The sequence below is a fragment of the Sander vitreus genome, chromosome 20, assembly GCF_031162955.1.
Source record: "Sander vitreus isolate 19-12246 chromosome 20, sanVit1, whole genome shotgun sequence".
In the NCBI taxonomy this organism is placed as follows: Eukaryota; Metazoa; Chordata; class Actinopteri; order Perciformes; family Percidae; genus Sander; species Sander vitreus.
This window is the reverse complement of record NC_135874.1, coordinates 5,564,019-5,591,217: the sequence shown is the minus strand read 5'-3', so window position 1 is coordinate 5,591,217 and position 27,199 is coordinate 5,564,019. Positions and strand designations below refer to the sequence as shown.

At 40.4% G+C, this 27,199-nt stretch overlaps 1 protein-coding gene across 1 annotated transcript in view; it reads right to left on the bottom strand.

Moving 5' to 3' along the window:
• Nucleotides 1-23,400, bottom strand: part of galnt16 (UDP-N-acetyl-alpha-D-galactosamine:polypeptide N-acetylgalactosaminyltransferase 16) — a 53,699-nt gene extending 30,299 nt beyond the window's left edge. The window contains exons 1-5 of the mRNA XM_078277563.1: nucleotides 23,017-23,400; nucleotides 9,903-10,084; nucleotides 7,706-7,804; nucleotides 7,545-7,612; nucleotides 216-281 (exon numbers count right to left, since the gene is read on the bottom strand). Coding sequence (XP_078133689.1) covers nucleotides 216-281; nucleotides 7,545-7,612; nucleotides 7,706-7,804; nucleotides 9,903-10,084; nucleotides 23,017-23,220 — 619 coding nt within the window. The 5' untranslated portion in view covers nucleotides 23,221-23,400. The remainder of the gene's footprint in view (nucleotides 1-215; nucleotides 282-7,544; nucleotides 7,613-7,705; nucleotides 7,805-9,902; nucleotides 10,085-23,016) is intronic.
• Between the last annotated feature and the right edge of the window lie 3,799 nt (nucleotides 23,401-27,199).

Sequence of the window (27,199 nt, the reverse complement as noted above, 5' to 3'; positions counted from 1 at the left end):
TTTTGATGAGGTGTTTAGGTTTCATTTTGAAGGAGATATGAGGCATTTTTGCATTTTGTGTGTGCAGTTTTGGGCATTGTGTGTAGAGTATTAAAAAAGGAGACATAGCTTGAAAACGTGTGTAAGCAGTACAACACCTTTATGCTGTACCATCTCCTTTCCATCAAGACAGTTTGCCTCAGCCCTCCACATCCACCCAGTCCCTCCACACTCACCCTCTCTCCTGGCGTTCCTCAGGCAGCGCACTTTGGGGATCTGAGAGAGCAGCTGGCAGTCCTCAGCTGGAGGAGGAGAGCACAGGAGATGGGATGTTATGGTGGAAGCAGAACACACACTGAGAAACACATACCTCCTCATCGTCTCGTCTCACACTCTGTCACTCACAAACACACCACACTGCCACACGTATGTGGATTGAGTGCACTTAAACACACAAACACAGTCACACAAGGAGATAGTTACACAGATACACACGCTCAGTACAAACCACACTCACACCACAGTATAAGATGACCTAACACAAGCACAATATCCATTAGTGCTCCATCACAGTCCTGCAAATAATCGGAAACACACATAAACTCAAAAAGCAGTTCAGAGTGACTGAGTGTTCAAACAAAAGAGCTTAATTTCCCTGGATTTCAAAATCTTTTTTCCATAAACACATCAAGCAAGCAGCTAGCTCATTCCCATCATCCACTCCCTTTTTCTACATGAGCAATCTCTGGCGCAGACCTTTTGTTGATGTGTACGGATGGACATCATCATACACACACACACACACACACTTGAGAGGATTAGCATTAGCAGCAGAGAGTGAGTGTGACCTTGCTGAGGGATTGTGGGTAGATCAAGCAGACCCTCTCCCTGGCAGTGATACAACCATATGCTGTTAGAAATAAGCATGACAAGTTGTAATCCTCCTTAATTAAATGTGCTGTGTACAAACCTGTTTGTTTGCATTTACGCTGTCATATCACGGGGGACGTGTGAGTGAGTGCAGGAGTGTATTAGTACTTTAGTGCAGCTCATAAAGAGGGGACAGCTGGTGTGTGTGTGTGTGTGTGTGTGTGTGTGTGTGTGTGTGTGTGTAGCACTCAGGGAAAGAGCAGAAAGTCATAGGTCTAACTCACTAAGCAGATGTTGCATACTTGTAGCCAGATTGAATGCGTATGTATGTGTGCTTGTGTGTGTGTGTGTGTGTGTGTGTGTGTGTGTGTGTGTGTGTGTGTGTGTGTGTTTGCATACATTATACAGTTAGATGCATATAACTGTAAATGAAGGATCATTTAAAATGCCAGACTCCATACAAAAATTATACAAATTTAGGTTTTTTGTCAATGGGAGCTCCTGTCCCATAATGCAGTGCAGAATGGAAATAAAATAGCTTCTTTCAGCTGACGAAAACTTAGCTACGTCAATAAACAAATTCTACAATTTCTTCGTATGAATTTGCTAAAAATTTTTTTTTAAATTAGCATTATTACTCTAAAGATGGAGTTTGACTGGTCTAATTTGGGCCACAGTGTGCATGATTTCCTGTCATTACAACACGGTAAAGGCCGTTCATTTCTTGTACACTAATTTACCAAAACACACAGTGTTTGTCTTGTCTCGCTGCTATTGGAGCCACATGCTGTCGTCTGGACTCACACTAAAGATCACTGTCCTACACTGAGGACGGTGTCCTTATGATAGGATTACCCTCCTGTTGATCAACAACCCCCACCGCCTCCTCCAGGCGTCTGCCTGCTGGGTCACATCTACTAACCAATCAGGTCGCACTCTCACTGCCTCAGCTGACTGCCTGTCTAACTCTCTGACTTACAGACATCTACATATTCTATTATGTCTTGCTAGTTATTTGTCTGAATATACATGAATGTGCTTTCAAAAGTACAATGGACAACAAATACATTACAAAATGTATTGAGAAAATATGTTTTTGTAATTTGCGTGAACTGACCCTTTTAGTTTCTCAACACTAAGATGTACTAACCGGATGTACTGTTTCAGCTCGAGTGTTGTGTAGTTGTTGCTTATATAGAAGTCAAAAGCCAAAAGGTAGAAGCTGAAAGTGGGAAACACATTTCTGACCTCTGTACATTCAAGCTACCCAGGTGACAAAAACAAGAACATTCGTGTTAAAGTGTCTGTCTGCTCTGACAGTACTGAATCAAGACTGTAAGATCAATGATTTACTGTATAGCCATATTAAAAATCTGACTTTGAAAAGTAACATTTGTTAAGGCTCGACAGCATGGGAATCCATCTTCATTTAAATATTAAAATCTTCTCCAGCATACCATGTTTTATTTCTCAAATGATTTCAGCTATTTTACCTTCATCAGGGTACTATCAGAAGTTGTTTCTGTATCTTTATTTACAACCCATCGATTAGTTGTGTGACTTCAAAAATCCCTATAACATATGTTTGGTTTTAGTAGGGATTTGTTGACTATAGCTGCTTTCCGACCGGATATTACTTGTACTTTTTAGAGGAAAAGTACACTTCTAAGCAGTTCTAAGAACTACTCTCCCCCAAAATCTTTTTTTTCGGTTTGCATTCCCACTGGCCAAGTGGCCATACGGGACTGGTAGGAGGGGTAAGGGAGTGACGCAAGCACGGCAACGGTCATTATAGCGTCGTCACTAGACCTTAGCGCCACATACAACAACAAAGCAGCATGGAGGAGGCAGTACATGGCCAGCAGTGCCTGCACCTCCGCATCAGTCCACTTTTCCGAGTTCCGCATTCCGTCCATTCTCGTAGTAATTCACGTAATGTTTTGCTCAACACAGACGGGGCTTTATTATACTCGGAACAGACCCCGCCTCTGCCTGCTGCTGCGCTGTGGACGTGTGTGTGTGTGACTGTGTGTGTGTGTGTGTGTGTGTGTGTGTGTGTGTGTGTGTGACGGCCGGAGAGCCACAGGACATGCTTGTGGAGTTTAACTCCGAAAAGACAGTTAACCACAGGTTCCCGTTAATCTTATGATGGACATGTGTTGTGATATTTAAACAAACGAACCGTCAACGGCGAAATGAAAGCCTCTTATTTACGAGAGCGGTCTGAGAGACCTCCAGCTCACAGCGAGGTGTCTGAGCAAGACTGGCCGAGCGACGAGCTAGAGGCCGGGGCAGGTGCCTGCTGGCTGTCGCCTCACTTCATGGAGCTTCTCAACTCCGAAAACTTTGAAGCAAATTGTCAATTCGGCATCAATTTTTGCAAGACTGCCTATATTCGAAATCTAAACAGTTAATTTCTCGCGTAAAACGTTGTCAGAAGTGAATTTAATGATGAATAAGATGGTGAAAATTGTTAAAAATGTCCCGTTGTTGTTGCTCTGTCTGCAAGTTCCGAGTTGGCAGTGGGCGTGACTTATAAGTTTGACCAATCAAGTACATCTAGGAAAAGGGAAAAGACCCTGCTCTGGAGTAGGAGCTAAAAAAGTATGCTACTGCGGCAAGAGGAACTTCCCCACATTTTTCCTGTCGGAACACGACAAAAAAAGTGTTCTAGGAACATTTAGTTCTAAGAACTGCAAAAATCCCTCCGGTCGGAAAGCCCCTTATATGACTAATTGATGGACTGTAGAAACCAGGAAAAAAAAAAAAAACTTGATAAAAGCAAAATAAGCCAAAATCGTTTGGGATATAAAGCCTGGTATGTTGGAACAGAGCTGACACCTCACTGTGTGTGTGATCCCTAAGAAAAAACAAAACATGTTCAGTTAACATCATGCAGTGATTTGAGGTTTTAGAGAACATGCTCAACCTCCTGCCTTCAAACCGCAACTTAAACAGCCGTTTTATTTTACTTTTCTGAGCAGGGATTACTGAGACTTAAATAAACTGAGACTAAATAAAACACAGCATTAGAAAGTGGCAGGAAGACCGCATGGAAGAGAGAGCAGGAGGAAACAGAACAGTCTGCTTATTTTCTTCAGTCAGACTGAGTCAAAACTAAAAGCCACAAACCGGAATCAAAGTGAAACGTTTCACCTGATTATTATAGATGCTCCGCAGCGATGGTCAGGGCCGAGCATTTTAAGCTCCCAGGGAAGGTGTCCAAAGCACAATGGCTGATTTTGTATAAGATGTGACATCGTGATCATTAAGCTTTGAACTCATAATCTTCAGATCCAAAGGCAAACATTGATCTCAGTGAGCTATTAACCAGGTAATGACTCCTATACCTATTTGGGCTACATTTTATTGAGTCAGCCTGTGTTGACTCAATAACATAACTTTCCTAAACTGGAACTGGACTGAGTGTTAATCAGAATCAGGTGTGTTAATGCAGACACACATTAAAAATATGCAGGGTGGTTGTCCACAGCACAATGCCTGACTAGATATGCGTATTAGATTAAATTCTGAAATTTTGCACCAAATCTACAGTGATCTTTGGATTATGAAATTTGTCCATGAACATCAAACATTTAATTTGGAAGAAATTGCAGGATTTGTTTATACTACTGTCTGTGTGCAGTGAAATGTACTGTGGGCTCAATTTATGAATAATCGAAAATCTGAATACTATTTTTGTCGAGAACAGTCTGGATATAAAGTTGCCCAAATTTGGTGTCAGTTGAAACAAAAATGTGGGAGGAAATAGGTTTAAGTAGTTTTGCAGTTTTTACAAAAAAGTAGAGTGATGGACTTCAAACTTGCCACTAGGTAAAAGCAGAGTACAGTTTCTGCTCTATTGGGGCTACAGTAAAAGTTGTAGCGTGTACGGTTGATATGTTGTGGATTTTTTAAGTTTAGTCAAGTGTTTAATGGTCTAATCATTTCAGCTGGACTTATATTGTTGGGTAGTTTAATTTATAATAAAACATTGTATTTTATAAACTACATGTGTCTGTGCCAAATCTTAGATGCCAAAGTAACTAGTAACTAAAGCTGTCAGATTAATGTAGTGGAGTAAAAAGTACAATATTTCTCTCTGAAATGTAGCGGAGCAGAAGTAGAGAGTGGCATGAAAAGAAAAGACTCAACTAAAGTACCTCAAATGTGTACTTAAGTACAGTACTTGTGTAAATGTACTTAATTACATTCCACCACTACAGTTCAACAGGGGTTCAGGTAAACTGCAGCACAGAGAGAATAAACGAGGTATTAGTGAGCTAACAGAGCTTCCGCTGAGACACTACTGTTAAGATGTCTGGCCAGCTCTGACACCTCAGTGTGTCTCCATGTGTGTGTGTGTGTGTACATAGAGCTTGTGTGTATGTGTCAGTGCCTGAGTCCACAGTGAATGTAGGTCACTGTGCTTTTCCCACAGACAGCAGATGCATGTGGTGATAATTACAGAAAGTGCTGTGAACAGTGTAAAGCATGAGCTCATGTGTGTCAAGTGGTTATCCTCTAATTTCACAGGCCCGGTCAGCTACATAACAAAACACAACCTGCACTTTGTGGTGCTATTAACTAATTTAATTAATAATAATCATTTAATTAATTAACTAAACTAAATATCAAGGTCAACTGGACTACTAATTCACTTTTTACATAAAAACTAAGCAGGTTCTCATGGTTGTAGCAGCTCCAGCTCATCCGAATCAGAATTAGGTTTATTGCCAAGTCAGTACTTACAAGGAATTTGCCTTGGTGGTTAGTGCCTACATATATAACAAACACACACATTAAACATTAACATGAAATAAACAATAAATACAGAAACAAATGTATACAACATAGCTGTTTAACATGAGAAAAAAGAGGCTGAATGGATTGAGTGCAGAACGTGCAATAAATATATAGTATGTACAATGGATTTCATTTCTGCTTTAGCTGTCTAGTTGACGTATTTTCATCCTTCAGCAGCATCACTGATCATCAGTGAGCAAATCCTCACGAAGCTCTCACCTCCCGATTCAGTTTCAGATTTTCTGTGATACCAGACATCAATGTGACTCATCTTCAAAGCCACTCCTGTCTCTTGACATTATCCTCGCCCTACATTTTCCTATTGTTTGCTGGAACATTCCTTTGACATTTGCATCACACATATTTAAAAAAAAAAAAAAAGAAGAGCTTAACACCTGGCACTCTGGGCCCAACCAGGATTTTAGAAATAAAGAAGTGAAGGGTAAATTCCCTCAGTGCCTCCAAATCATTTTTTGACAATCCACCTGCCTGTCAAAAAAATGTAAAATTCATTTTTCACATCTGATTTACTAATTTTCTAAAACTATTTTGTTATACTGTATTTTCAGGAAATGTATCTCCCTACATGATGGTCTAAATACTGTTCCAAAGCCTTCTCCAAACTGCCAGGCCTATAAGTCTGGTGGAGATATTCTAATTCCATTATTTTGTTCAATTTAATACATTTAACTGTATTTAACTATAAACAGTAAAATAAGAAGACATCAAGCATAAAAAAACCACATCTGAATCAGCCTTAAACCTGCAATAAAAGTAACAAGCTGTAAAGACAACACTGACATATCAACTTTTAAGTTGATATGGCAAACTTATTTGCAAGCTCATCCAGCAGACATGACTTCCTGATAAATGCAAGTCTAATATTCACTCAACTAACTCCTGAGGGAACTACAGTCATGTGAAAAAATAAGGACACCCATGCTAAAGTTGACTAAAAAGAGGAATAAAAAAATCATCTTTTGGAAATTGATCTTAATGCCTCAATTAAAAAAAATGAAGAAAAATCCAATCTTTAAGGACACCAATTTTCTTTGTGAATGAATAATGTATCGTAAATAAATAAATGTTCTTCCTTAAAATACAGGGGGCATAAGTCAGTACACCCCTATGTTAAATTCCCATAGAGGCAGGCAGATGTTTATTTTTAAAGGCCAGTTATTTCATGGATCCAGGATACTATGCATCCTGATAAAGTTCCCTTGGAATTACAATAGCCCCACATCATCACATACCCTTCACCATACCTAGAGATTGGCATGGGGTACTTTCCATAAAATCATCTCTCAATGCAAATCAAACCAGCTATTAGGCTAACTGAAATAAAACCATGCCAATCTCTAGGTATGGTGAAGGGGATGTGATGATGTGGGGCTATTTTAATTCCAAAGGCCAAGGGAACTTTATCAGGATGCATAGTATTAATTAAACATTTTTTAATTAAGGCATTAAGATCAATTTCCTAAAGATGATTTTTTTTATTCCTCTTTTTAGTCAACTTTAGCATGGGTGTCCTAATTTGTTCACATGACTGTATCTGGCTCTTTAGCAGCTAAATGCTCCACTATGTTCACTAGCTAGCTGCTAACTTTGTCTGGCTGCTGTTTGGCAGTGTGCAGGTACTGTACAGTGTTTTTGTTTTTGACTTTTTCCACTGGAAACAGCTGCCAGTTATGGCTAAAAAAAAGGGAGCAGTAAGAGTGAACCAAAACAGTAAAGTTCTCACAAAATCAAAACAATGAGCTCTAAGACACTAAAACGCTCCTCAAGTACCCAGAAACAATACAGAAGACAAACCCTCCTGCTCAATGGCAGCTACACCTTGTGCCACAGCTGTCACCAGAAATAAAAAACAACAACCTGAAACTCACGGTCAGAGCTGAAGTCATCTATCAAGATTATTTCTTGAATCAGGGACGGAGGACTTCGCATCAGGACACTGAGAGGGAGAAAAAGAGAGATGGGGATCAGAAAACATGAGTGAGTGTCGTCGTTCCGGACTAATCGGGCCGTTTGCGTTCGACCTCGTTACCTTTTGATGGTGCGAAGCAGAGTAGAGCGAGCCTCATTGTGGAAAGTGATGATGATACTGGTGGAGGGAAGGTCCGTGTCATAATTCAGAGACGCACACCTACGGGGAGAAGAATTTATCACACATTCATCTCTTTACAATTCACATGTATGCGTTAAATTGGCACATCCGGCCCTTGACCACACACATACTGGGCAGCTGTTATTAGCAGCGGTGTCTTGTGGAGTTGCCTCAGCATTTGTTTCTGTAGTGACATGGAAATATCTGGTTGCCAGGTAACAATTGTATACATTTCTGAACCTCTGCTACCTGTTGCCAGGGGCTTTCAGGCCAGGTCAGAAGACATTCAGATGAACCATCCCACGCCACCTTCTGTTATTGTAAACCCATTCACAGTTTGCTTACAGCAGTAAAATTATTTGTTTCTTGCCTCATAGTAAAGAAAAAAGGTTAAAGTCATTATAACAAGTTTGTATGATGCGTCCGTTTGCTTTATTTGTAGTCTATATTTTCACGACGTTCCACTTCCGGGATTGCTCTCATTCTGCCAGATTGTCTCTTTTCGGATGTCCCGTTACCTTTTGCTTTCTTTGAGTTGTGATTCTAAACTATGAGGACTATGGTTAACTGCTCCTCAGATCTCTGCAGGGTAAATCCAGACAGCTAGCTAGACTATCTGTCCAATCGGAGTTTTCTGTTGCTCGACTAAAACAATCTTTGAACGTACACATGTTCCACCAAAACAAGTTCCTTCCCGAGGCTTTTTAGCAGCTATTTCCGCTAGGCGCCTAGCGCTGCCCAAGACGATTGTGACCAGAGCATGTTTTTCTCCCATCCCGGATTTCTGTGTGAACTAGCCAGGTCTGGCAATGTGAGACTACTTTATTTGTGACTGCATACTGGAATGTACTGATCAAGACATGATGCCATTTAAGATTATATTTATATTTGATTACATATTTGTTATATTTGTTTTATAATGTTTATTATTCTGCTCTGCTTACGACTCATATTTGTTCTTGTATTATTTCTCAGTATTATATATACATATTATACAACATGCACACTCAGCCAACCTCCTCTGCTTGTATACATACAGATTCAATAAAAGTTCATTATAGGTTGAGTGCCATTTAGCAATATTTGTCAGCTACTGTACAAAGGAGGCCGGTCAATCCTATGTGAGTCTTCTAAAGCGATATGAGATCACTGATGGGCTAAATATTCTGCTAAAGGTACAGAGATAGAGCAGGAAAACAGCAGAATTGTTTTCTATGTAAAGAGGAACAAATTGACCCAAACCAACAAGGACTTTATGTGCATCCCGTATACACTGCAAACTAATATGACACTCCATTGCAGCAGTGCATATAATCACAGTCACTTACATGTATAGCAAGCAATACTAGTCACAAAGTGTCTTTTTAGGTTGTTGTTTTTTAAGTTAAACAAATACTAGGCCAACCTCAGTCAAAAAATACAAATAAAATTGAGCTTGAAGGTTCATTCTTGAGCTTGGAAACAGAAACTTGACCAAACCAAAGAAATGAACGCAAGGTCCAGCTTTTTCTGAGCAACTCCATCCGCTGAGAAAGCACGTAACGCATAATTTGGACTGTGTGTTGTGTTCATCTTTGTTCAAAATAAGCGAAAAATCATTAAAAAGACACAAAACGTTACAAGCAGGAATGTCACATACTTGTAGAGTCATTAAAATATTGTGTCGTTGTGGCTGGGTTAGCTCAGAGGAGGCTAACATATATAGAGGTTTACTCCTTGACGCAGCGGCCGCGGGTTTGACTCCGACCTGCGGCCCTTTGCTGCGTGTCATTCCCCCTCTCTCTCCCCTTTCATGTCTTCAGCTGTCCTGTGGAATTAAAGGCCTAAAAATGCCCCCAAAAATAATTGTGTCTTTATCCAAATCCCTTTCACAAATAGACCCACCATCTTTTTTTATATTTTTCACAGGAAACACCTCTATTATAACATATTTTCTCATCATGTGGTGAGGAAGTCATTTCATCATCCACTGTTTGAAACCAGGCGGAGAAAAAGATTGCCAGTTCTTCTCGGATACAGCATAGAGTGAACCCAGCAGTCACGTCCACGTGCAACTCAGGCAAGATTAGTCCTCAATCTACTGCGTGTGGATCAAAGCAGACAGGCCGACCTGGGCTGAAGCGTAAACCCTGCTCACCTGTAATGCCGGGTGTCTCTGATGGCTCGCTCGCTGCCCAGCCGGTCGCTCTCCTGCAGGTTGAAGGCGTGATCTCTGTACGGGTCGTCCCCCGGCTTCAGCTGCTTCCCCGCCAGGTAGGCCTTCTCATCGAAGGCGCCCAGCAGCTGGCCCGGCTGCTCTGCCCACGGGGGCTGGCTCACCTGCACAGGACACAACAAGCTGTGTTTACATCGGGGCTGTGCAATCAGTTGAAATTTTAATCGCAATTGCGAATTCGCCATCGAAAAACGATTATTTTGCACATCACGTTTTGCAAGTAAACTCTTATTTTGTCCTGTGTTCTGAATGAAAAAAACTGTTCAAATGGGAAAAGTATTGATAGGGAAATGTCACAGTTCAAGGTGTTTTCCCTGGTGATTTGTTTGTTTTTGATAAAAAGAAATTTGAAACATCTTTCCAAAAGTCAACGTGTAATCGTGATTTCAATACTGACCAAAATAATCGTGATTCCATTTTTTTCCATAGACGAACAACCGGAAAATTTGAGATTTGCTCTGCAAGTCCGTCTGGCCAAGAGCCCATTCAAGCCCATTTCCGATTTTTCCAAATCGAGGCACCAATCACAAGCGTTGAGGCGGGCTTTACACGATGACGATAGCACAGCGACGGCGAGCAGCTTTTTGTTTACATTCAACATGACGGCCACCGAAGCGCAGCAACCCGTTGATGCCGCTGTCGCTGCTACGTCACCCGGATCGTTGGTCTGATTGGTTGAAGGACTATCCAATTGCGCCCATTTCCCTTTGGAAATGGGCTGTGAATGAACCTTGCCCAGACCCACTCTCAGGTACAACTGAGAAGGGTCTGGTGTCAACCAGGCTATAAACGAGCAGCCCTAGTTTTACATCTTCACATCAGCCAGACAAACAGGGACAACCACTGACGTCAAAGGAGAAATAAATTATGAAAAACTCAAGTCAAAGAAAGAATAAAAGCTTGAAAATGAAGAATGCAGTGGGATTTAAATACAGACACACAAATCCACTCCCTGTCGCTCATGTCAACACACACAGAGGTGCAAACAGCAGCACAAATTGGTTTTGGTGTCAGCCCTCCACTCCTTCCATGTCACCAAACTAGTATTCTGCCACATCTATTATTACTGTGAAATGGGCATGCCACATGCAACATTCTGATAAAGGGATGTTTGGTATGTTGTTTTTAACTGTCTATCTATATGTTCTGAAAAAAAAAGACAGCATTTCATATTCTAAATTTCACAGTTGATATTGAATACATTTCATCGACCAACTAAACCCTTACCAGAGGCAGAAAGACAAATATTGTTTAAACATGATGTTAATGAGTTCCCATGGGAGCTGTTGTGCTACGATTTTACCAATTTAAGGACCTCTCGGCCATGTTGGCATAAAAATTGAAATGGCTTATACTTTATATTTAATTAGCACTGCATCTAATGCTTATTATTTTATCATTGATTAATCTCTTGATTATTTTAAAAAGTCAGAAAATTGTAAGAAAAGCCTCAGCTTTATTTTCAAGAGCCCAAGGTGACATCTTCAGTTGCTTGTTTTGTTTGACTAACAATCTAAAACCAGTTGATATTACAGTGCACTGACTGTGCGGTGTGGTTAAAAAACAAGTAACTGGACCTTGGAGTTTAATTTTTTATTTATTTTTGCCAAACTGCTACAGCTGTAACAAGTAATTTGAGGGAAAATTAATCTTCAACTATTTTAAAGGTGCTCTAAGCGATGTCACGTGTTTTTTAGGCTACAACAATTTTTGTCACACGTGTTTGCTGTATGTATACAGCAAACATCTCCTCGCTATCCGCTAGCTGCCTGTCCCCTGAACACACTGTAAAAAAAACGCGGTCTCTGTAGACAGCCCAGGCTCCACAAACACCAACAAAAAAACAAACTGCGTCAATCTGCACCACCAAACATAACAAACAGAGTTCCAGCCAATAACCTACAAGAAGGATTTGGGGGTGGGGGTTGGGAGGTTAGTGCACGGAAGGGAGGGGGAGGGGACGGCATGAGGAGGAGGGAGGGATGAGTTAGCCTCCGTTTGTTTGAAAATACGTCAACAAGAAGTGCTGTCACCCAACATCGCTTAGAGCACCTTTAACAATTGATGCATCTTGAAGTCATTTCACAAGCAAAGATCTCAAACATTCTCTGCTTTCATCTTCTCTAATGGGATAGTTGCTTTGTTATTATTATTATATACTGATATAATAATAATCAGTACATTGAATATCTTTGGATTTTGGGTTGGACAGGCAAGATGTCAGCTTCGACACTGGGAACTTGTGATGGGCATTGCCAATACTAAACAATGATAGAATAATCCACAATGAAAATACTTGTTATTTGCAGCCGACAAACGAACAACAAAATCGTTGTCAAGGTCGAAAATCAGCTTTCACGCTTTCACAAAATCAGCTTTTCAAGCCGTTTACAATTCGACACTCATTCCCACACACGTACTATGCCAAGGTGTTGGTCTGGCCGTTGAGGTTCAATGTCTTGCTCAAGGACACCATGTGGACAAGAGGAGCTGGGAATCGAATAAACCAACCCTGAGATTAATGAACTCTCTCTTCCTCCTGAGCCTCAGCAGCCCAGATTAACCAATAAACTGTCTTAACGGTCTAAAAACCATGTACAACAACTCCTCTGCTCTGGTGCTGCACTGCAATCCTGCTGCAACACTGCTCATCTGAGAATTAAACCATGTTCTTCTATTGCACTCACGTTGCAGCCAGTCTGGAGATTAAATGATTAAAATGTAAATGCTACTTTCTTATTCAGGTCACCGCCGTGTCGGTGCTAACAGGGCAAAATGGGATGGGCACTCATCAAATCAGAATATACAGTGTATAAAATCCTCAGTAATTAATGGGTTTGCCCCCCGCAAGGAGCTTTAACGCTGCTGAGTGGGAGGTAAAAACAGCCAATGAATTCAGAAAATGAGAAGAGAGTAGCTGTCATCAAAAAGGAGCAACAGCAAGATGGACAGATGGGGCAATGTAAGGAGAAAATTAAATAAAGGATGAAGCATTGTGTTGTGTTGTGATGTGTTGCTTTATTACAGTAAAGGTCGGTGTAGCTGGAGGATTTATAAAAAGCTCCTGAACAGATTCAGGTGAGAGTGACCTCATTTCAGTCCCTCCAGGGGAGCAGTGTGAACGTTTCAAGGTTTCACACATAACCATTGTCTACAGTGCACCGCTACAGAGAAAGTACTGTAGATGAATGCTGAGATCACCGTGTTACCTCCAAAGGCAATAACTGTTCCTCTATAAAATGTTACAAAACTATCTTAAAAGACATGTGAGCTGCTGTTTTGCAACTGCTTTTCCCAATGTATTGTTGTCCATGTATGTATGTATGTATGTATGTATATATATATACATATCTTTTTTGTTTTATTGATAGTGACATTCACATGCGTAAAGACTGCCTATAAGGTGGCATAGCTAGTGAAAAGGGTTGTACATTAATGTTGCGAAACACAATGAAACAAAATAATCCATGTGTATACACACACACACACACACACACACACACACACACACACACACACACACACGGTATTGTGGAGCATGTTGCTCTGTGTCTGTTGAATGCTTAAAATGGTCAGTGTTGGAAAGTAACTAAGTACATTTACTCAACTACTGTGCTTAAATAAAATGTTGAGGTACTTGTACTCTATTTTTTTCTACTTTACTGTAATCCACTACATTTCAAATATTCCTACTTTTTACTCCGCTACGTTTATTCAATAACTTTAGTTACTGGTTACTTACTGCAGATTCAGATTATTAGACCATTTTACAAACTATTACCCAAAAATGAATTATGATGTATTATAATTAAGATAAGATTCTATTGATACCCAGGGGGAATTCACAAGCTACCCAGTAGAGTTTATAAAGTAATTACATTCTGCATAATGAGTACTTTTACTTTTGGTACTTTATTTTGATACTACTAACCCTTTTGTACTTTTATGCATGACTTTTACTTGCAAAAGAGTATGTCTACACTGTGGTACTGCTACTTTTACTTAAGAACTGAGTACTTCTTACACCTCTGTAAACAACTACACAACAGTTAACTGTTTGCTAACAAGTTACACCATATTTACTTAAGTGACAAAATCAGTAAATGCAGGTTTAAATGGACTTGGCTTGTAGCTGATAACAAACATTTACTGTCTATGTCTGTGGTGAGGAGGTTAAGCGACTCTTTCATTCATCAACAAAAGGGTTGTTTTATCTCAGGGTTAGCTAGCTAACATTGACCACAAGCTAGCTAGCTAGCTAGCTAGCTAGTAGATACATTAGCACTTTAACCCGAGCACTTTACGCACTTTTGGGCTCAATAACACAAATTAACACTGTGTTTCAGTAAACGTCATCATACCGTGGTGACGACGACCAATTTCCCACATGTGGGTAGAAAACACTGATTTAGGTTGTAAAAAGCATAACAAAAGGTAAGCTAATATATACATTTTTGACCTTATATAAACATAACTGTAGAAGGTATTAACGAGCTAGCTTGACAATGGCATGGCAACAGCCTACCTCTAATGCAACATTCTCTTAAAGTGACAGGCACACAAAGCTTTTCAAAATACACCTGTATTTTTTTTTATATTTACATTCTTTACAAATAAGTAAACCACATGATATTTTACTTACTGCTCTGAAATCAGATTTATCAATGTGGATTAAAACACAACTTTTTAACTATACTGTAACAGTAACATGACCAGCTGATGCCAGTGCTGTGTGGGAAAACGGATCTAAATAGTGCTGCCCTGTAAGTAGCTGTCCCATATTTAGCACACTGTTGAGGAAAGTCTTATTTTCTCCCAGCTCTGTCAGTCAGTCTTTCACACTCACGTTATATCAGCCAACTATTTGCTAAAATATCACAAGCAGCGGATGCCAACACATTCCCACGTCCAGGGTAGACAGGAAGTTTAAAAGAAGAAATATGTTTATATTTGTATGTTGTTCTTGTCATGTTTTGTTTGATTTCTCTATGTTTGGCTATTACCTGAAATTCGTATTGTATTTTATAATAAGCCTATACTGTATTTTATATGCACCTGTGAAGCACCTTGGGGCTCTTGGTTTTGAAAGGTGCTAAATAATTATAGTTGACATTATTTACTCACTTGCACCCTAACCAGTTTAGCAGCAGCATTATAAAGCTCTTTTTAATCTGGTTTTAGAAAGTGCTATACATATTAAGTTTGTTAAAAAATAAGATAACTTTTTTTTTTTTTTTTACTTTCTCTAGTTTTATTTAAAAGAAAAAAGAAAAGAATGAGATACAGCTCCACCAAATCTAACCTGTATGGTGTAATAGCAGGCAAAGCATTACACAAGGATTCAGTCTCCAGTATCCAAGTCTCTGCCACTCATTTTATGCAACATTTTATCACTCATTTGAGGAAAGACCCATACACATCCAAGCAACACATGCTGGAATTAAGACTATATCTAGGATTTCTTTTAGAGCAAAGGTGCACATTTAAAGCTATTTTTAAAACTATAATCATTATATATCAATCACAACCTGTTTACTAGCATTCTCCAAATCACCTAGGACAAGACACTAGCAGGACTACAAGCTTATACAGAATGTAACCAATTTATCTTCTCTTAACTGCAACAAAGAGCACCGAGATGACCGAGTCCGGCTATGAACTAGAAAGCATTTTAAATAAAATAAAAAGTTGTGATGTGGTTAGTTATCCACCTTCCCATTATAATTAATAGTAAACACAGCTAAGCTATTTCTTCCACCATTCATCAGAGCCACTCACACCAGCCATATAACATAGCAAAGAGGTTTTATTAGAAGCTCTTTCCCAAATTGTGTATTTTATATCCCTTGGTAATCCGCAAGTATCATGACTAAATATTAAATGCTACAAAGAAAATGTTATTCTGTGGATAACAAGACAAAAATAACAGAAGGCACTTCGAGGCTTGGCTCACTGAATTAAATATGAAGACGAACACGTCTGCTGGCTTCTTCAAGCCGAATCAAAAGACAAATCACATACAAGTCAAATGCGCCCGATAGGCTGGAGATAAAGCCCTGCATGCTGTGGCTCGGAGGCCGTAACGACAGACGACAGAGGACACAAGACTGTTCATATATTATCTTACGCCACAGTTTCTGTATTGTTTCAAGTTGACACTTTCCTTAGCAAGTTTTTATTTTTTATATTTTGTTTTGCATAGCAAACCAACAGCTAACAGGGATTCATACGAAAAACAGTTAAATTACAAAAATGTATGATGCTTTATTGTAACCTCTTTAACCTTACTGACCTGCCAGTGGGTCAATCATTACAAACTCATGCTGTGCAGCTACATTTTGTTCAAACTTGCAAAACTTTATTATAAATTGTAGTGGAGATCCCAAAGTTTCCAGAGATACTACATATGTCAGACTGAACTTTGAAGGAGTGTGCGAAAAAAATAAATAAAGAGGCACAACACATCCACAATATTTTCATTAGGTGCGTTAGTTTTGAATATTTCACTCACTGTAATCCAAACGCTAAATGGAAATAAAAGGGGGAAACTTGATGCAGGCAAACACATGGAGAGTCAACTTAATCGATGTCAGCATGAATGAGACGCAGTCAGTCGGCTGGCAGTTAAAGCAGAGCATTTATTTATTTTAATTCATATATTCCGATTCTTTGCTTGCCTCGGCCTGTGTATGTGTTTTTTTCTCTGCAAAGAGATAACAAAAACTAACAATAAATCAAAACATGGACATAAATTGCGTGCATTAAGGACAATCGAAATAACTATAAGGACATCAACTCACAGGACGGACACATCATGGTTGAGGTGGAAAAGAAGGACCAAAGGGAGGAAGGCATATATATAGCCTCTGATTGGGCTGACTGATTGCACCTGAAGGGGGCGGTTCCTTCCTCATGCAGAAGTGTTGGGTTTAACCTCCCTGCCACAGGTGTATACTGTACGTCAGGTGGCCTCTGTTTGGGGACTTTCAACACTTGATGTTAAGTGGTTAAATTCAGAGGCTTTCACATGTCTACTGTCATGCCACTAAACTTCAAGATAACTTACCTGACAGTATTTACAGTTAGCTAGAAGGGGCCATTCTAGATTTGTTTATAAAAACAGGTAGCTTAAATCAAGCAATCTGATTGGTTCTTTGCCATGATATAATAACCCCAAACAATGGCTATGATGCCAATTTCTTTGCAACATAAGTGTCACTCCGCATCTGAGAAAAAAACGTTAGACTAACAGACTGATAGCTAGTGACACGGAGGGAAGCCGTTCATCTGCACACAACACTGCCATGACACAGAGCTAGTTTAAAATCAGCCAAGTATCTCTTAAAGTGTACGCTATATTTAGAATATTTTCACAGCTTTACTACTGGGAGCTGAAGCCGTTATCTCTGCTCTCTTCAAAGCCACCAGACCTTGCAGGAAATGGGAGTTGCTCTTCTACCGCTGCCTTGAACGGTTAGTTGTTTGTCTACTGCTGTCTTCCATCGGTTAGTTTGTGTTATTGTGTGCCTGTTACAGTTTTTCTCTTTCTCACTTTTGGCATGACGCAGCCACCCCCCATCTGCTGTGATATCCTCACCTGTCACCTGTTTGCGTTTGGTTCCTCTAAATTGTGAGGAAATTGTATTGTTCCCCATCTAGCCTAAGTCTATTCATCTGAAAACCACATACCTATTATTATGTTTCTAATATATGTGTGACAGGTTATTCTTATTGTTGGTTTATCTAGTTTGCATGTAGGGATTTACACAATGAACATGTGTTTTTTCAAACTGGACCCTATTTTCCTATGTTTTTGTGTCTAAGTGACTGATATATGGAACAACAATCTTTGACATTGGTCCAGTATTAAGAGAGATCGCTGCAGTCGGCAGTGGCGAAACAAGCTACAATGTAAGTTAATAGGACAATTGTGCAGCTTGTATTTACCTTTACAAAAGTGCTCATTTTGCCACTGACAGGCTCAGATTAATATTCTAAGTATGCAGGACTTTTACTTTCTGGTGTTTATGCTGTGGTATTTCTTCTTTTACTTATGTTAAATGATCTGAATAATTCTTCCACAGCTGTTTCTATTTTCTCAACTAATGGACATAAAGACTTAATGCCAGATAAAGATACATTTACAAGATTATTGCATTAAAATGATTAGAAACTGACATGAATCAAAGCTTACAAGACAAAAGGAGACGATGTGTTACCATGCAGTCGCCAAGCATTGGTGGAGGTTAACAGTAATACATTCAAGGCTTTTATGTATTACTGTAATGGAAAATATAGCTAATGCTCGTTCAGACAAGGTTGTTAACGGCACATTTAACCCAATTCTCTAGCGAAGTGTTTATATGGTCACATGTTGAATCAAAAACATTGTTGCCAGGTTAGTCAGAAACAAGTCTGAGCAATGAAACCAGCAGTCACAGCCGGATCTAAAGACATGTAGCCTTCTGAAAACTACAGTACAGTATAGATAACACACAAAAAAAAACTCATGTTGTATAACCTTTACAGTGAGTTGTGTCTGTCCTGGAAAACACTTGACCACACAGGATTGTTACCAAGTGACAAGCTGATTAGCTGGATGTGGATCAGTGGTCAGATGTTTACAACATGTCCACAGCTGATTTTGGGAGCCATGGCAACAGATGTGCTGATTACTACCAATGTTACAATCGCATTCGACTGACAACACACTGTTACCGTGGAAAAGAGACTGGGAAATTAGACCACTCGACGCAGGAAATGAGAAAGAAAGAAAGTGGAGCCAGTGCAAGCAGATTTCACAGATGATGTCATTAGTCATGCTGCTAATGAACAGGCTTATGGGAAAAAGAACGAGGGAGAGAAAGAGGGAAGACAGGAACGGAGAGAATAGGGGGAGCGAGGGAAGGACATACTGTAAGGTAAGTTATGAATGAAAATAGAAACAGAAAGAGAGAAGGGCGGGGCAAACCAATAAAAGGAAGAAAAGAAGCAATTGATGAAAGAAAGAAAGAAAGAAAGAAAGAAAGAAAGAAAGAAAGAAAGAAAGAAAAGTAAATAATGAAGAAAGGGACAAAGGAGGTAAGAAAGAAAAAATAAGGTAGGACAGAAGGGAAAGACAGAATGATAATAAAGACCAAAAGGAAGGAGGTAGAGAATAAAAGGGATGGAAATGCAGAGGGAAAGAAGAGGAAGAAAGAAAGACAAAAAGAGATGCAAAGATGAAAGAAAGACAGGACAGAAGGAAATAAAGAAAAAACATTAGAAAGATTAGAAAACTAGGAACTAGAGAGGGATAGACAGAAAGAAAAGAAAAGGGTAAAAGAAAAGGAACAGGGAAGGACAGATGGCTAAAAGGACATAAAAGAGGAAAGGAAGGGAAGAAGGGAGATTGAAGGACAGAGGGATGAAAGGAATAAACAAAGATGAGGATGGGCAGAAGGAAAAAGGAAATAAAAAGGGAAGATGGCCAAAAAGAAGGAAAGAAAGTATAAAGGGCGGAAAATAAGGTAGGGAAGAAGCAAAGAGCCACAGATAGACAGACGGACGGACGGACGATAGATAGATAGACAGATAGATAGATAGATATATAGACAGACAGACAGACAGACAGACAGACAGATAGACGGATAGATAGATAGATAGATATATAGATATATAGACAGACAGACAGACAGATAGATAGATGGATAGATATATAGACAGACAGACAGACAGACAGACAGACAGACAGACAGACAGACAGATAGATAGATAGATAGACAGACAGACAGACAGATAGATAGATAGATAGATAGATAGATAGACAGATAGATAGACAGATAGACAGATAGATAGACAGATAGACAGATAGATAGACAGATAGATAGATGCATAGATAGATCAGCAGTACACAAACAAAAACACTGAACAGAGAACAGTACAATTCTTAAAGAAAGGAGGTAAGGATTTAAGAATAAAGGAAGGAAGGAAGGAACAGAATGACAAAAGTAAGCTAGGGGAGTAACAGGAGGGTGGCCAGAACTAAAGAAAGAAAGAAAGAACGAAAGAAGTTAGGAAGGAAAGGACAGAATGACAAAAGTAAACTATAGGGGAGTAAGGGCAGGGTGTAGACTGGGTAAATCCAGCCCGATCTGCCGGTGGTTTGATTTCTCCCTGCAGCTCAGGCTGGAAACCTGTACGTTTATCTATCCTGCTTCAGTTACAAATCTGCGGGGACCAATCACAAACTGGCTTATCCACCTGGCGTGCTATTGGCAGGTTTAACACGACGACGATAGAGAAGCGACCAAGCAGCTTTTTGTTTGTGTGGATCGTTGGTCTGATTGGTTGAAGGACTATCCAATTGCGTACAGAGTTTTTGAACTACGCCCGTTGATCACGCCTCTGTTGCAGAGAAAATACAGAGCAGACTCCCCAAACTAATGTTCAATCTTAAAAAAATTAGCTTGGTCTGGTGATAGCCAGACTAGGCATGGTGGAAAGAAAGAAAGAAAGAAAGAAAGAAAGAAAGAAAGAAAGAAAGAAAGACACTCCCCTGAGTGAAGGCCCTCACTAGTGTGTGTGGTTGGACGTTGCGTAGTGGCGAGGCGAGCTGGCAGCCTGACAGCTGCAGGTCACATTACCAGAACAAACTACAGCCAGGGAAAGCTCAGTGTGGTGACGAAGGTGAACGACCCCGCTGAGCAAATCAAAGATTACAAAAAGAAAAAAAAGCTCTACTTGGAAACACTGGAATCCACAACGCACGGTTCAAAGAACAATCTGATCAGAGGTGATGTCAGTTTGTGGTTCACCGGCAGAGATGATATCTCTTTTTTTATTTTTTTTACTACAATCAAACACACAACGGTTATTCAAAGTGCTTCCATATTTGTTTACATGCATCTTCAGATCATCACCGTATTGTTGGCCTGCGTTCACACACTTATGCAGAGCACAACTTCTTCATACACAAGGTGACCGCTTAAGTAGGCCTGCGAGATTGAATGCCACAACAGCTCCACTGTTTGGCATTTGCCCTTGAATTATTAAATCCTGTAAACATTGTTTCAATGAATCTGCTGCTGCTGGAGCGAAACATCCTGACATGTTGGCACACATTCTCGGCCACAGCTGAGATAATTTTATTGGCCTAGTGAACTGTGAAAGAGACTCCAGTGTGTTGTATTTAAACAACAGTCCCTGTCTCCTAGTTGGAAATACATATTTAATTAAATTGTCAGTTTTTTTTGCTTTGGTTTGGATTGACAGTAGCAGTACACAGCTGCAGAGGGGAAACAGCTAAATTCAGGGAAAGAACTTTTTGTACTAAAAATCTTATTTTGTCATCAAATATTAACTGGAGTTACTCTCTCTTTTACATCAAATGATCTCTCTGTCTCACCAATTCATATCAGGTGGAGAAGTTGGGTACACTCTTTTTTTATTATTATTGGGTTATTCTGTTAACCCTTGTGTTGTCCTTCCGGGTCAAAATTGAAAATGAACACTTTTTTTTTTTTTTTTTACATCTTTGACGTTTTTGTCACTTATATTGCTGTTTTTTTAAAGTTTTTTTTCATCGTTTTTGTAGCATTGTACGACGTACCCCAGCGTACACTAACAACAACTTATTACCACTATTTTTGGAATTTCTGGTCACTAAACCTTATATAGCCTATGAAATTATATCTAACTTTTGAGTTAAAAAAAGCAGAAAGAACGAATTATTTTGACTAATATTTAAGATCAGACGATGTTGATGGATAATCACAGACTGTCAACGTTTAGTCAGAATAATGCTATCAAATTGAATAAAACACCCAAAAGTCAATGATAGTAGTGAACTGATCCTTCATTTGACTTGTGAAGAGCGTTTCATGGAACCATCCGTTTGGTTGAAAGAAATCCAAATTTCTGCTACAGAAACTTTAATAACAGGTCAAATTTGACCTGAAGATAATGCAGTCAGATAAGCATCCAGATCATTTAAGTCAAGAACATGTCAAACTAATGTGAAAATTGCCAATCTCAAGTTTCCAAAGCACAAGTCCCAACTGTCCAAAACCGAACACGTTAAATCATGTTTTATAAATGATATAAAACATGACTTGAAATCACTGTTGATCAATTGTCTGTCAATGGACAAACACTTATCCTGCAGCCGTTCACTGTATCTCTGGTTAAATGACTAAAAGCACAAGCTACAGGTCTTGCATTTCTTTCCACTTAATGCATCAGAAACCCCTGCAGCCAAGTAGACCACATCTCCTAATCTGAGCTGGCGTGAACCCAGCTACAGTCCCAGCATAGCACACACAGTTCAGACTGTGTGTGCCGTGTTGCAACCTGGATAGGTTATACTGCAAACCAAGCCTGACGGCCACCACACCTACAGATACTGTATTTACCAGAGGTTAGTGTTCATTCCTCCGCCCTGGCGCATGCAGGCGGATACAGACCTGAGCTGACAGAAACAGGCCTTTAATGACAGACCGGAGTGCACAGGCGATTGAGCATAGATGCCTCCTCTTGTGCCCTGTACGAGCTGAAAGCCTGTTACCCCACCTCGCATCATGTGCATTTCAAGAAAGCTCTCAGCATAATGTGGTTTATATGCTACGAGGTGTTTGCGCACGACGCACAAAGACTTATGGAAAGCCTCTTAAGTGTGCTTGAGGTCCTACCAGGCTCGGGGAAGGCACGGGGAAAGGCAGGAAAACACCGAGAAACATCAGCAGGCAGCTTGTAGCCTAGAACAACTAGAATAAGGGTACATGGCTGCACGGGAGGAGGCAGAAGAGGATGCGTGTTAAAGCCATACGTGTTCGTGAAAGCAACACAATCCTGCTGTGACACCCAGCTGTGCATCATTACCACCTCCACCACCATCCTCATCATCATCATCATCACCCCAGGTTTCACACACACACACACACACACACACACACACACATCAACATGCAGCACACACTCTCCTGCAGCGACAGCACCGCGCTCTCCTCTCCCCTTTCTCTCCCCCTCCACCACCCCCCTCATCGCCACGCTCACTCACTATCAGCGGGATGGTCCTGTCGTCCCGGTGGATCTCCAGCCGACCGGGGACCACCTTCTGACCATGGCTCCTGCCGCGGGTCTGCGACGCCGACGACGACGGCGACGACGACTGGGGCTTGTTGTCCTGCCACAGGTAATAAAACGTGCCCAGGATCCACGCAACGGTCAGAATCGCGATGGCGTTGGCCCGTATCCTGCGCATGGTGAGCCCATACGGAGGGGCTCTGGAGGCGAGCCCGGCTGGTTCAGGTCCGTCCTCGGCAGAGAAGGTGCAGTGCAGCCTCCCTCGCCGCCGGTGATGCGTTGAGTCGCAGCGCAGACAGACTGCTTCTGTCTCTCTCCGCTCTCTCTTCTCTTCTGCCGGAGCGCTGCCTCTCTGGTGGGATTTGCTCACTGACAGAGCCACGGTCCTAGCGCCGAGTTATACGCAAATACTGTACAACAGGGTTGAGTTACTTAATACTTTGAGTGCTTCCATTTTCTGATACTTTACTTCCCTTAAGTAATACTGTACTTTTTGCTCTACACACTTCTTTTTTTTTTTTTAGAACCATTGTACTTTTTACTCCACTACATTCATTCTGACAGCTTTAGTTACTTTATACATTAAGATTTTTGTACACAAAACACATGTAGTTTAAATACAGTGTTTTGTTATAATTAAAGTACCCAACAATGTACAAGTCCAGCTGAAATGATTAGACCATTAAACACACACACTGACAGAACTGTTGGGTTACATTTTCAATGCATGACTTTCACTTGTAACAGAGTATTTTTACAGTGTGGTATTAGTACTTTTACTGAAGTAAAGGATCTGAATACTTCTTCCACCACCACTGCCTGTTACACTTTATGATCATCAGGCTTTCAACAGGGACTGTTTCCTGTGTAAAATGATTTCAATGAAAACTGAAATTAAAACCTGGACTAACAACTCAAACAATCTGCCGGCTTAGATGCCACAAAATATGCTAATATCAGTGACCTAACCCTTTCATTTCTTCCATACTCTTCCCCCTGCAGCTGGAATCTGCAACGTATTTATCCTCCCTGTACAAGAAGACTCATTATTCTGCCTATATGCATTTTAAATTATACATTTAAATTAAGAGCCTGCAGCTCACACCGAGCAAATTAAGCAGCTGAAATGATCAGGAGGGGGGAAAAAAAGAAGGCTTTGCAGTCTTTGAACACCAGCATCATGAATATTTATACTCCTCCTGAGTTCCTTCTGGCACAGATGACCTCTGACACTATGACTTATTCCGTGTACAAATAAATCGGAGCCGTGACAAAGAAAAGTCAGAATATATTAGACTAAGAGGACCCCCTCTCCAAAATCCATAACGGCCTTTAAACGGCTGCACAGAGCAGCGCCGAAATCAGAGTAGAGCAGTAACACCCCAGAGGCATAACAGCGCTGAGGAGGCTGAAATATTCTCATATTATAAGAAACATGAAAACAGCCCACAGCATGAGCTCATCCAACTCCACCTAACAGCTACAGCTATATACCATGTGTGTGTGTGTGTGTGTGTGTGTGTGTGTGTGTGTGTGTGTGTGTGTGTGTGTGTGTGTGTGTGTGTGTTTGCCGTCCACACAGCTGGTCCGACCACCACAACATCAGGGAAAAGGAATGCCAAGTTTTCCCTCATCAGTTACAAAAAGGAACCTGATCCAGAGTCAGCGGGGGGAGAAGCAACACTGCTTACAATGAAATCAATCAACGGAGAGAGAATCCATCTGTGATGCATTCAAGCTCAACTTCTTTGTTGTCATATGCACACAACGCATACAGAGGAGCAGTTGTTGGCAATGAGCAGTTTGGATCTCAGGCTCCCTCTAACATTACTCATTGAATACGTTTTTAAAGAAAATCGCACATAAAAAATAGAGAATCTGAGAAATAGTGCAGAGGGGTTTTTTTTGTGATGAAACAGTCCCTGGTTTATGTAACTTAGCATTTAAATGACATCATGTGCTTTTATTCATCCTACCATTTTTTTTTTTTAACAAAAAGCGAAATAGGAGTGTGGTGTTTGAAAGAAGTGAGCATTTATGATGTGGGGAGTAATGAAAGACGCTACGCAATATGGGAAATGTAGGAGCCGCTGTTTTTTGGAGCTTAGGGATTAAAAATCAGGGGTGTTCTCAGGCTGCACTGATTTCATTTTAACCATTCTGTCTCTTATGATTCCCCAAACTTTATGAAAGTGCAAAACTGAGTTGCTGGAGTTCCACTTTAACTTTTAATATACACATTTCCCCATTCTCATCTATAGATGTATGATATGATATGAATAATATCTCTTTTTGAGATTAAAAAACCGTGGGAAAGTCTTTTGGATTCAGCTGCTGAAATGAAAGGTGAAGTTTGATGGTGATCGAAAAGTTTGCCTAAGCAAGAGTTGCACCTATAGGTATTTCTTTTCTAATGGGTTGAATTTGCTGAATGTGTCAGTGGTATATTCTCTACAGTATGCTTTTTTTCCCCACTGATTTGCATGATTATTAAATGTTAGAGCCAAAATGTTGAATCTAGAAAGAAGCCTTTCCTCTTAAAAATGAAAGGAGCACATTTAGCCAAAAGAAAGGAAAAGTAAGAACAGTGCAATGTAGTAAGCTGTAAAATGTAAGGAAGTAATTCAAATGTGGCTATGTGACATTTGATGTCAAATATAGAGAAATATGGGGCAATGAGAATGCACACGGACACTGTAAAGGAGAATAGGACCAACATATATCCTCAGTTATATGAATGATATGTTCACAACTCAATAGAACAACTTTTACATTTACTGTTGATGTTTTGGATTGCTTAACAATTCCTTTTCATACCAAACTCCTTAGCTGCTAAAACATATTAATGTGACATGTTGTTGGCAATATTTCACTAGGTATCTTCAGGAATAAGAATAATGCAACAGCAAGCAACACAATAGGCCCAGAAATGAAAGCTGCACCAGCGATAACAATGTTCAAATGTTGCCGGTTTTATATCAAACAAATCGGTCATGTGTTTAAAAAGAGAGAGCCTCTCAACAGAGCCTGCCCACATATACAGTAAATGCACTGTAGAAATCAAAGAGCCTAACAAGCTGCAGGCAGAGGTCTGTCTCTCTGAAGCCTCGCACTCTGAGGGTAATCTCATTATACATGTAAGCTGCTATTCCCTCTCTTCCCTCATCCCGTCAGGGAGAGACCCGTCAGCAGCACCCAGCTTGTGCATATGGAAAGGCAAGGTCCCAGGGGTCAGAGCCACATCTGGCTCAAGGCTGGGCTGATATTTGTCTTCATTGGTACGGACAGAGCTACGCCTCTCGCAGCGCCGCTGTCACTGTTATCTTTTGGAAAGACAGTGACGCCCCAAAGCAGGGGGGGGGGGGGGGGTAGAGAGCTCTGCACAGTCAGACAAGGGAAGGATACAAATTCACACAGCAGTCATCATGGCGAGGTGTTGGCAGTGGTGGAAGAAGTATTCAGATCCTTTTACTTAAAGTACTAACTGTAACTGTAATTAAGTAAAGGTCCTGCATTGAAAATGTTACTTAAGTGAAAGTATGTATCATCAGGAAAATGTACTTGTAGTATAAGAGCATTAGTACTCAATGCAGAAAAATCCTCACATTTCAGAAACTGTACAATGTAAATTAAACATTTTATAAACTACATGTGTTTTGTGTGCACAATTCTTAATTTGTAAAGTAACTAGTAACTAAAGCTGTCAGATGAATGTAGTGGAGTAAAAAGTACAATATTTCTCTCTGAAATGTAACGGAGTAGAAGTAGAAAGTGGCATGAAAAGAAAAGACTCAAGTAAAGTACCCTCAAATAAGCACAGTACCTGAGTAAATGTACTTAGTTACATTCCACCACTGGGTGTTGGTGGTACTGGCAGCTCTGTGGGGAATCGTGCTCACTCCCCGGCTCTGGACCTGCATGGAGCCCTTCACTGGCTTGGTAGTGTCAAGATCACTGGGTGCAGGAGAGGGAATTGAGGGCAGCATGCAACGTTTTCCAGCAGCGTCAGTCAACATGTCTCCTGAGACTCATGGAAAGACAAAGATCCACATTCCCAGGATGGCCGTTAAAATAGGAACAAATGGCAGACTTTCCAAGTAAAATATACTGGGTGGGAAACTGGGACTGGGTGGCCTGTTTTAACTCGAGTTTAATCA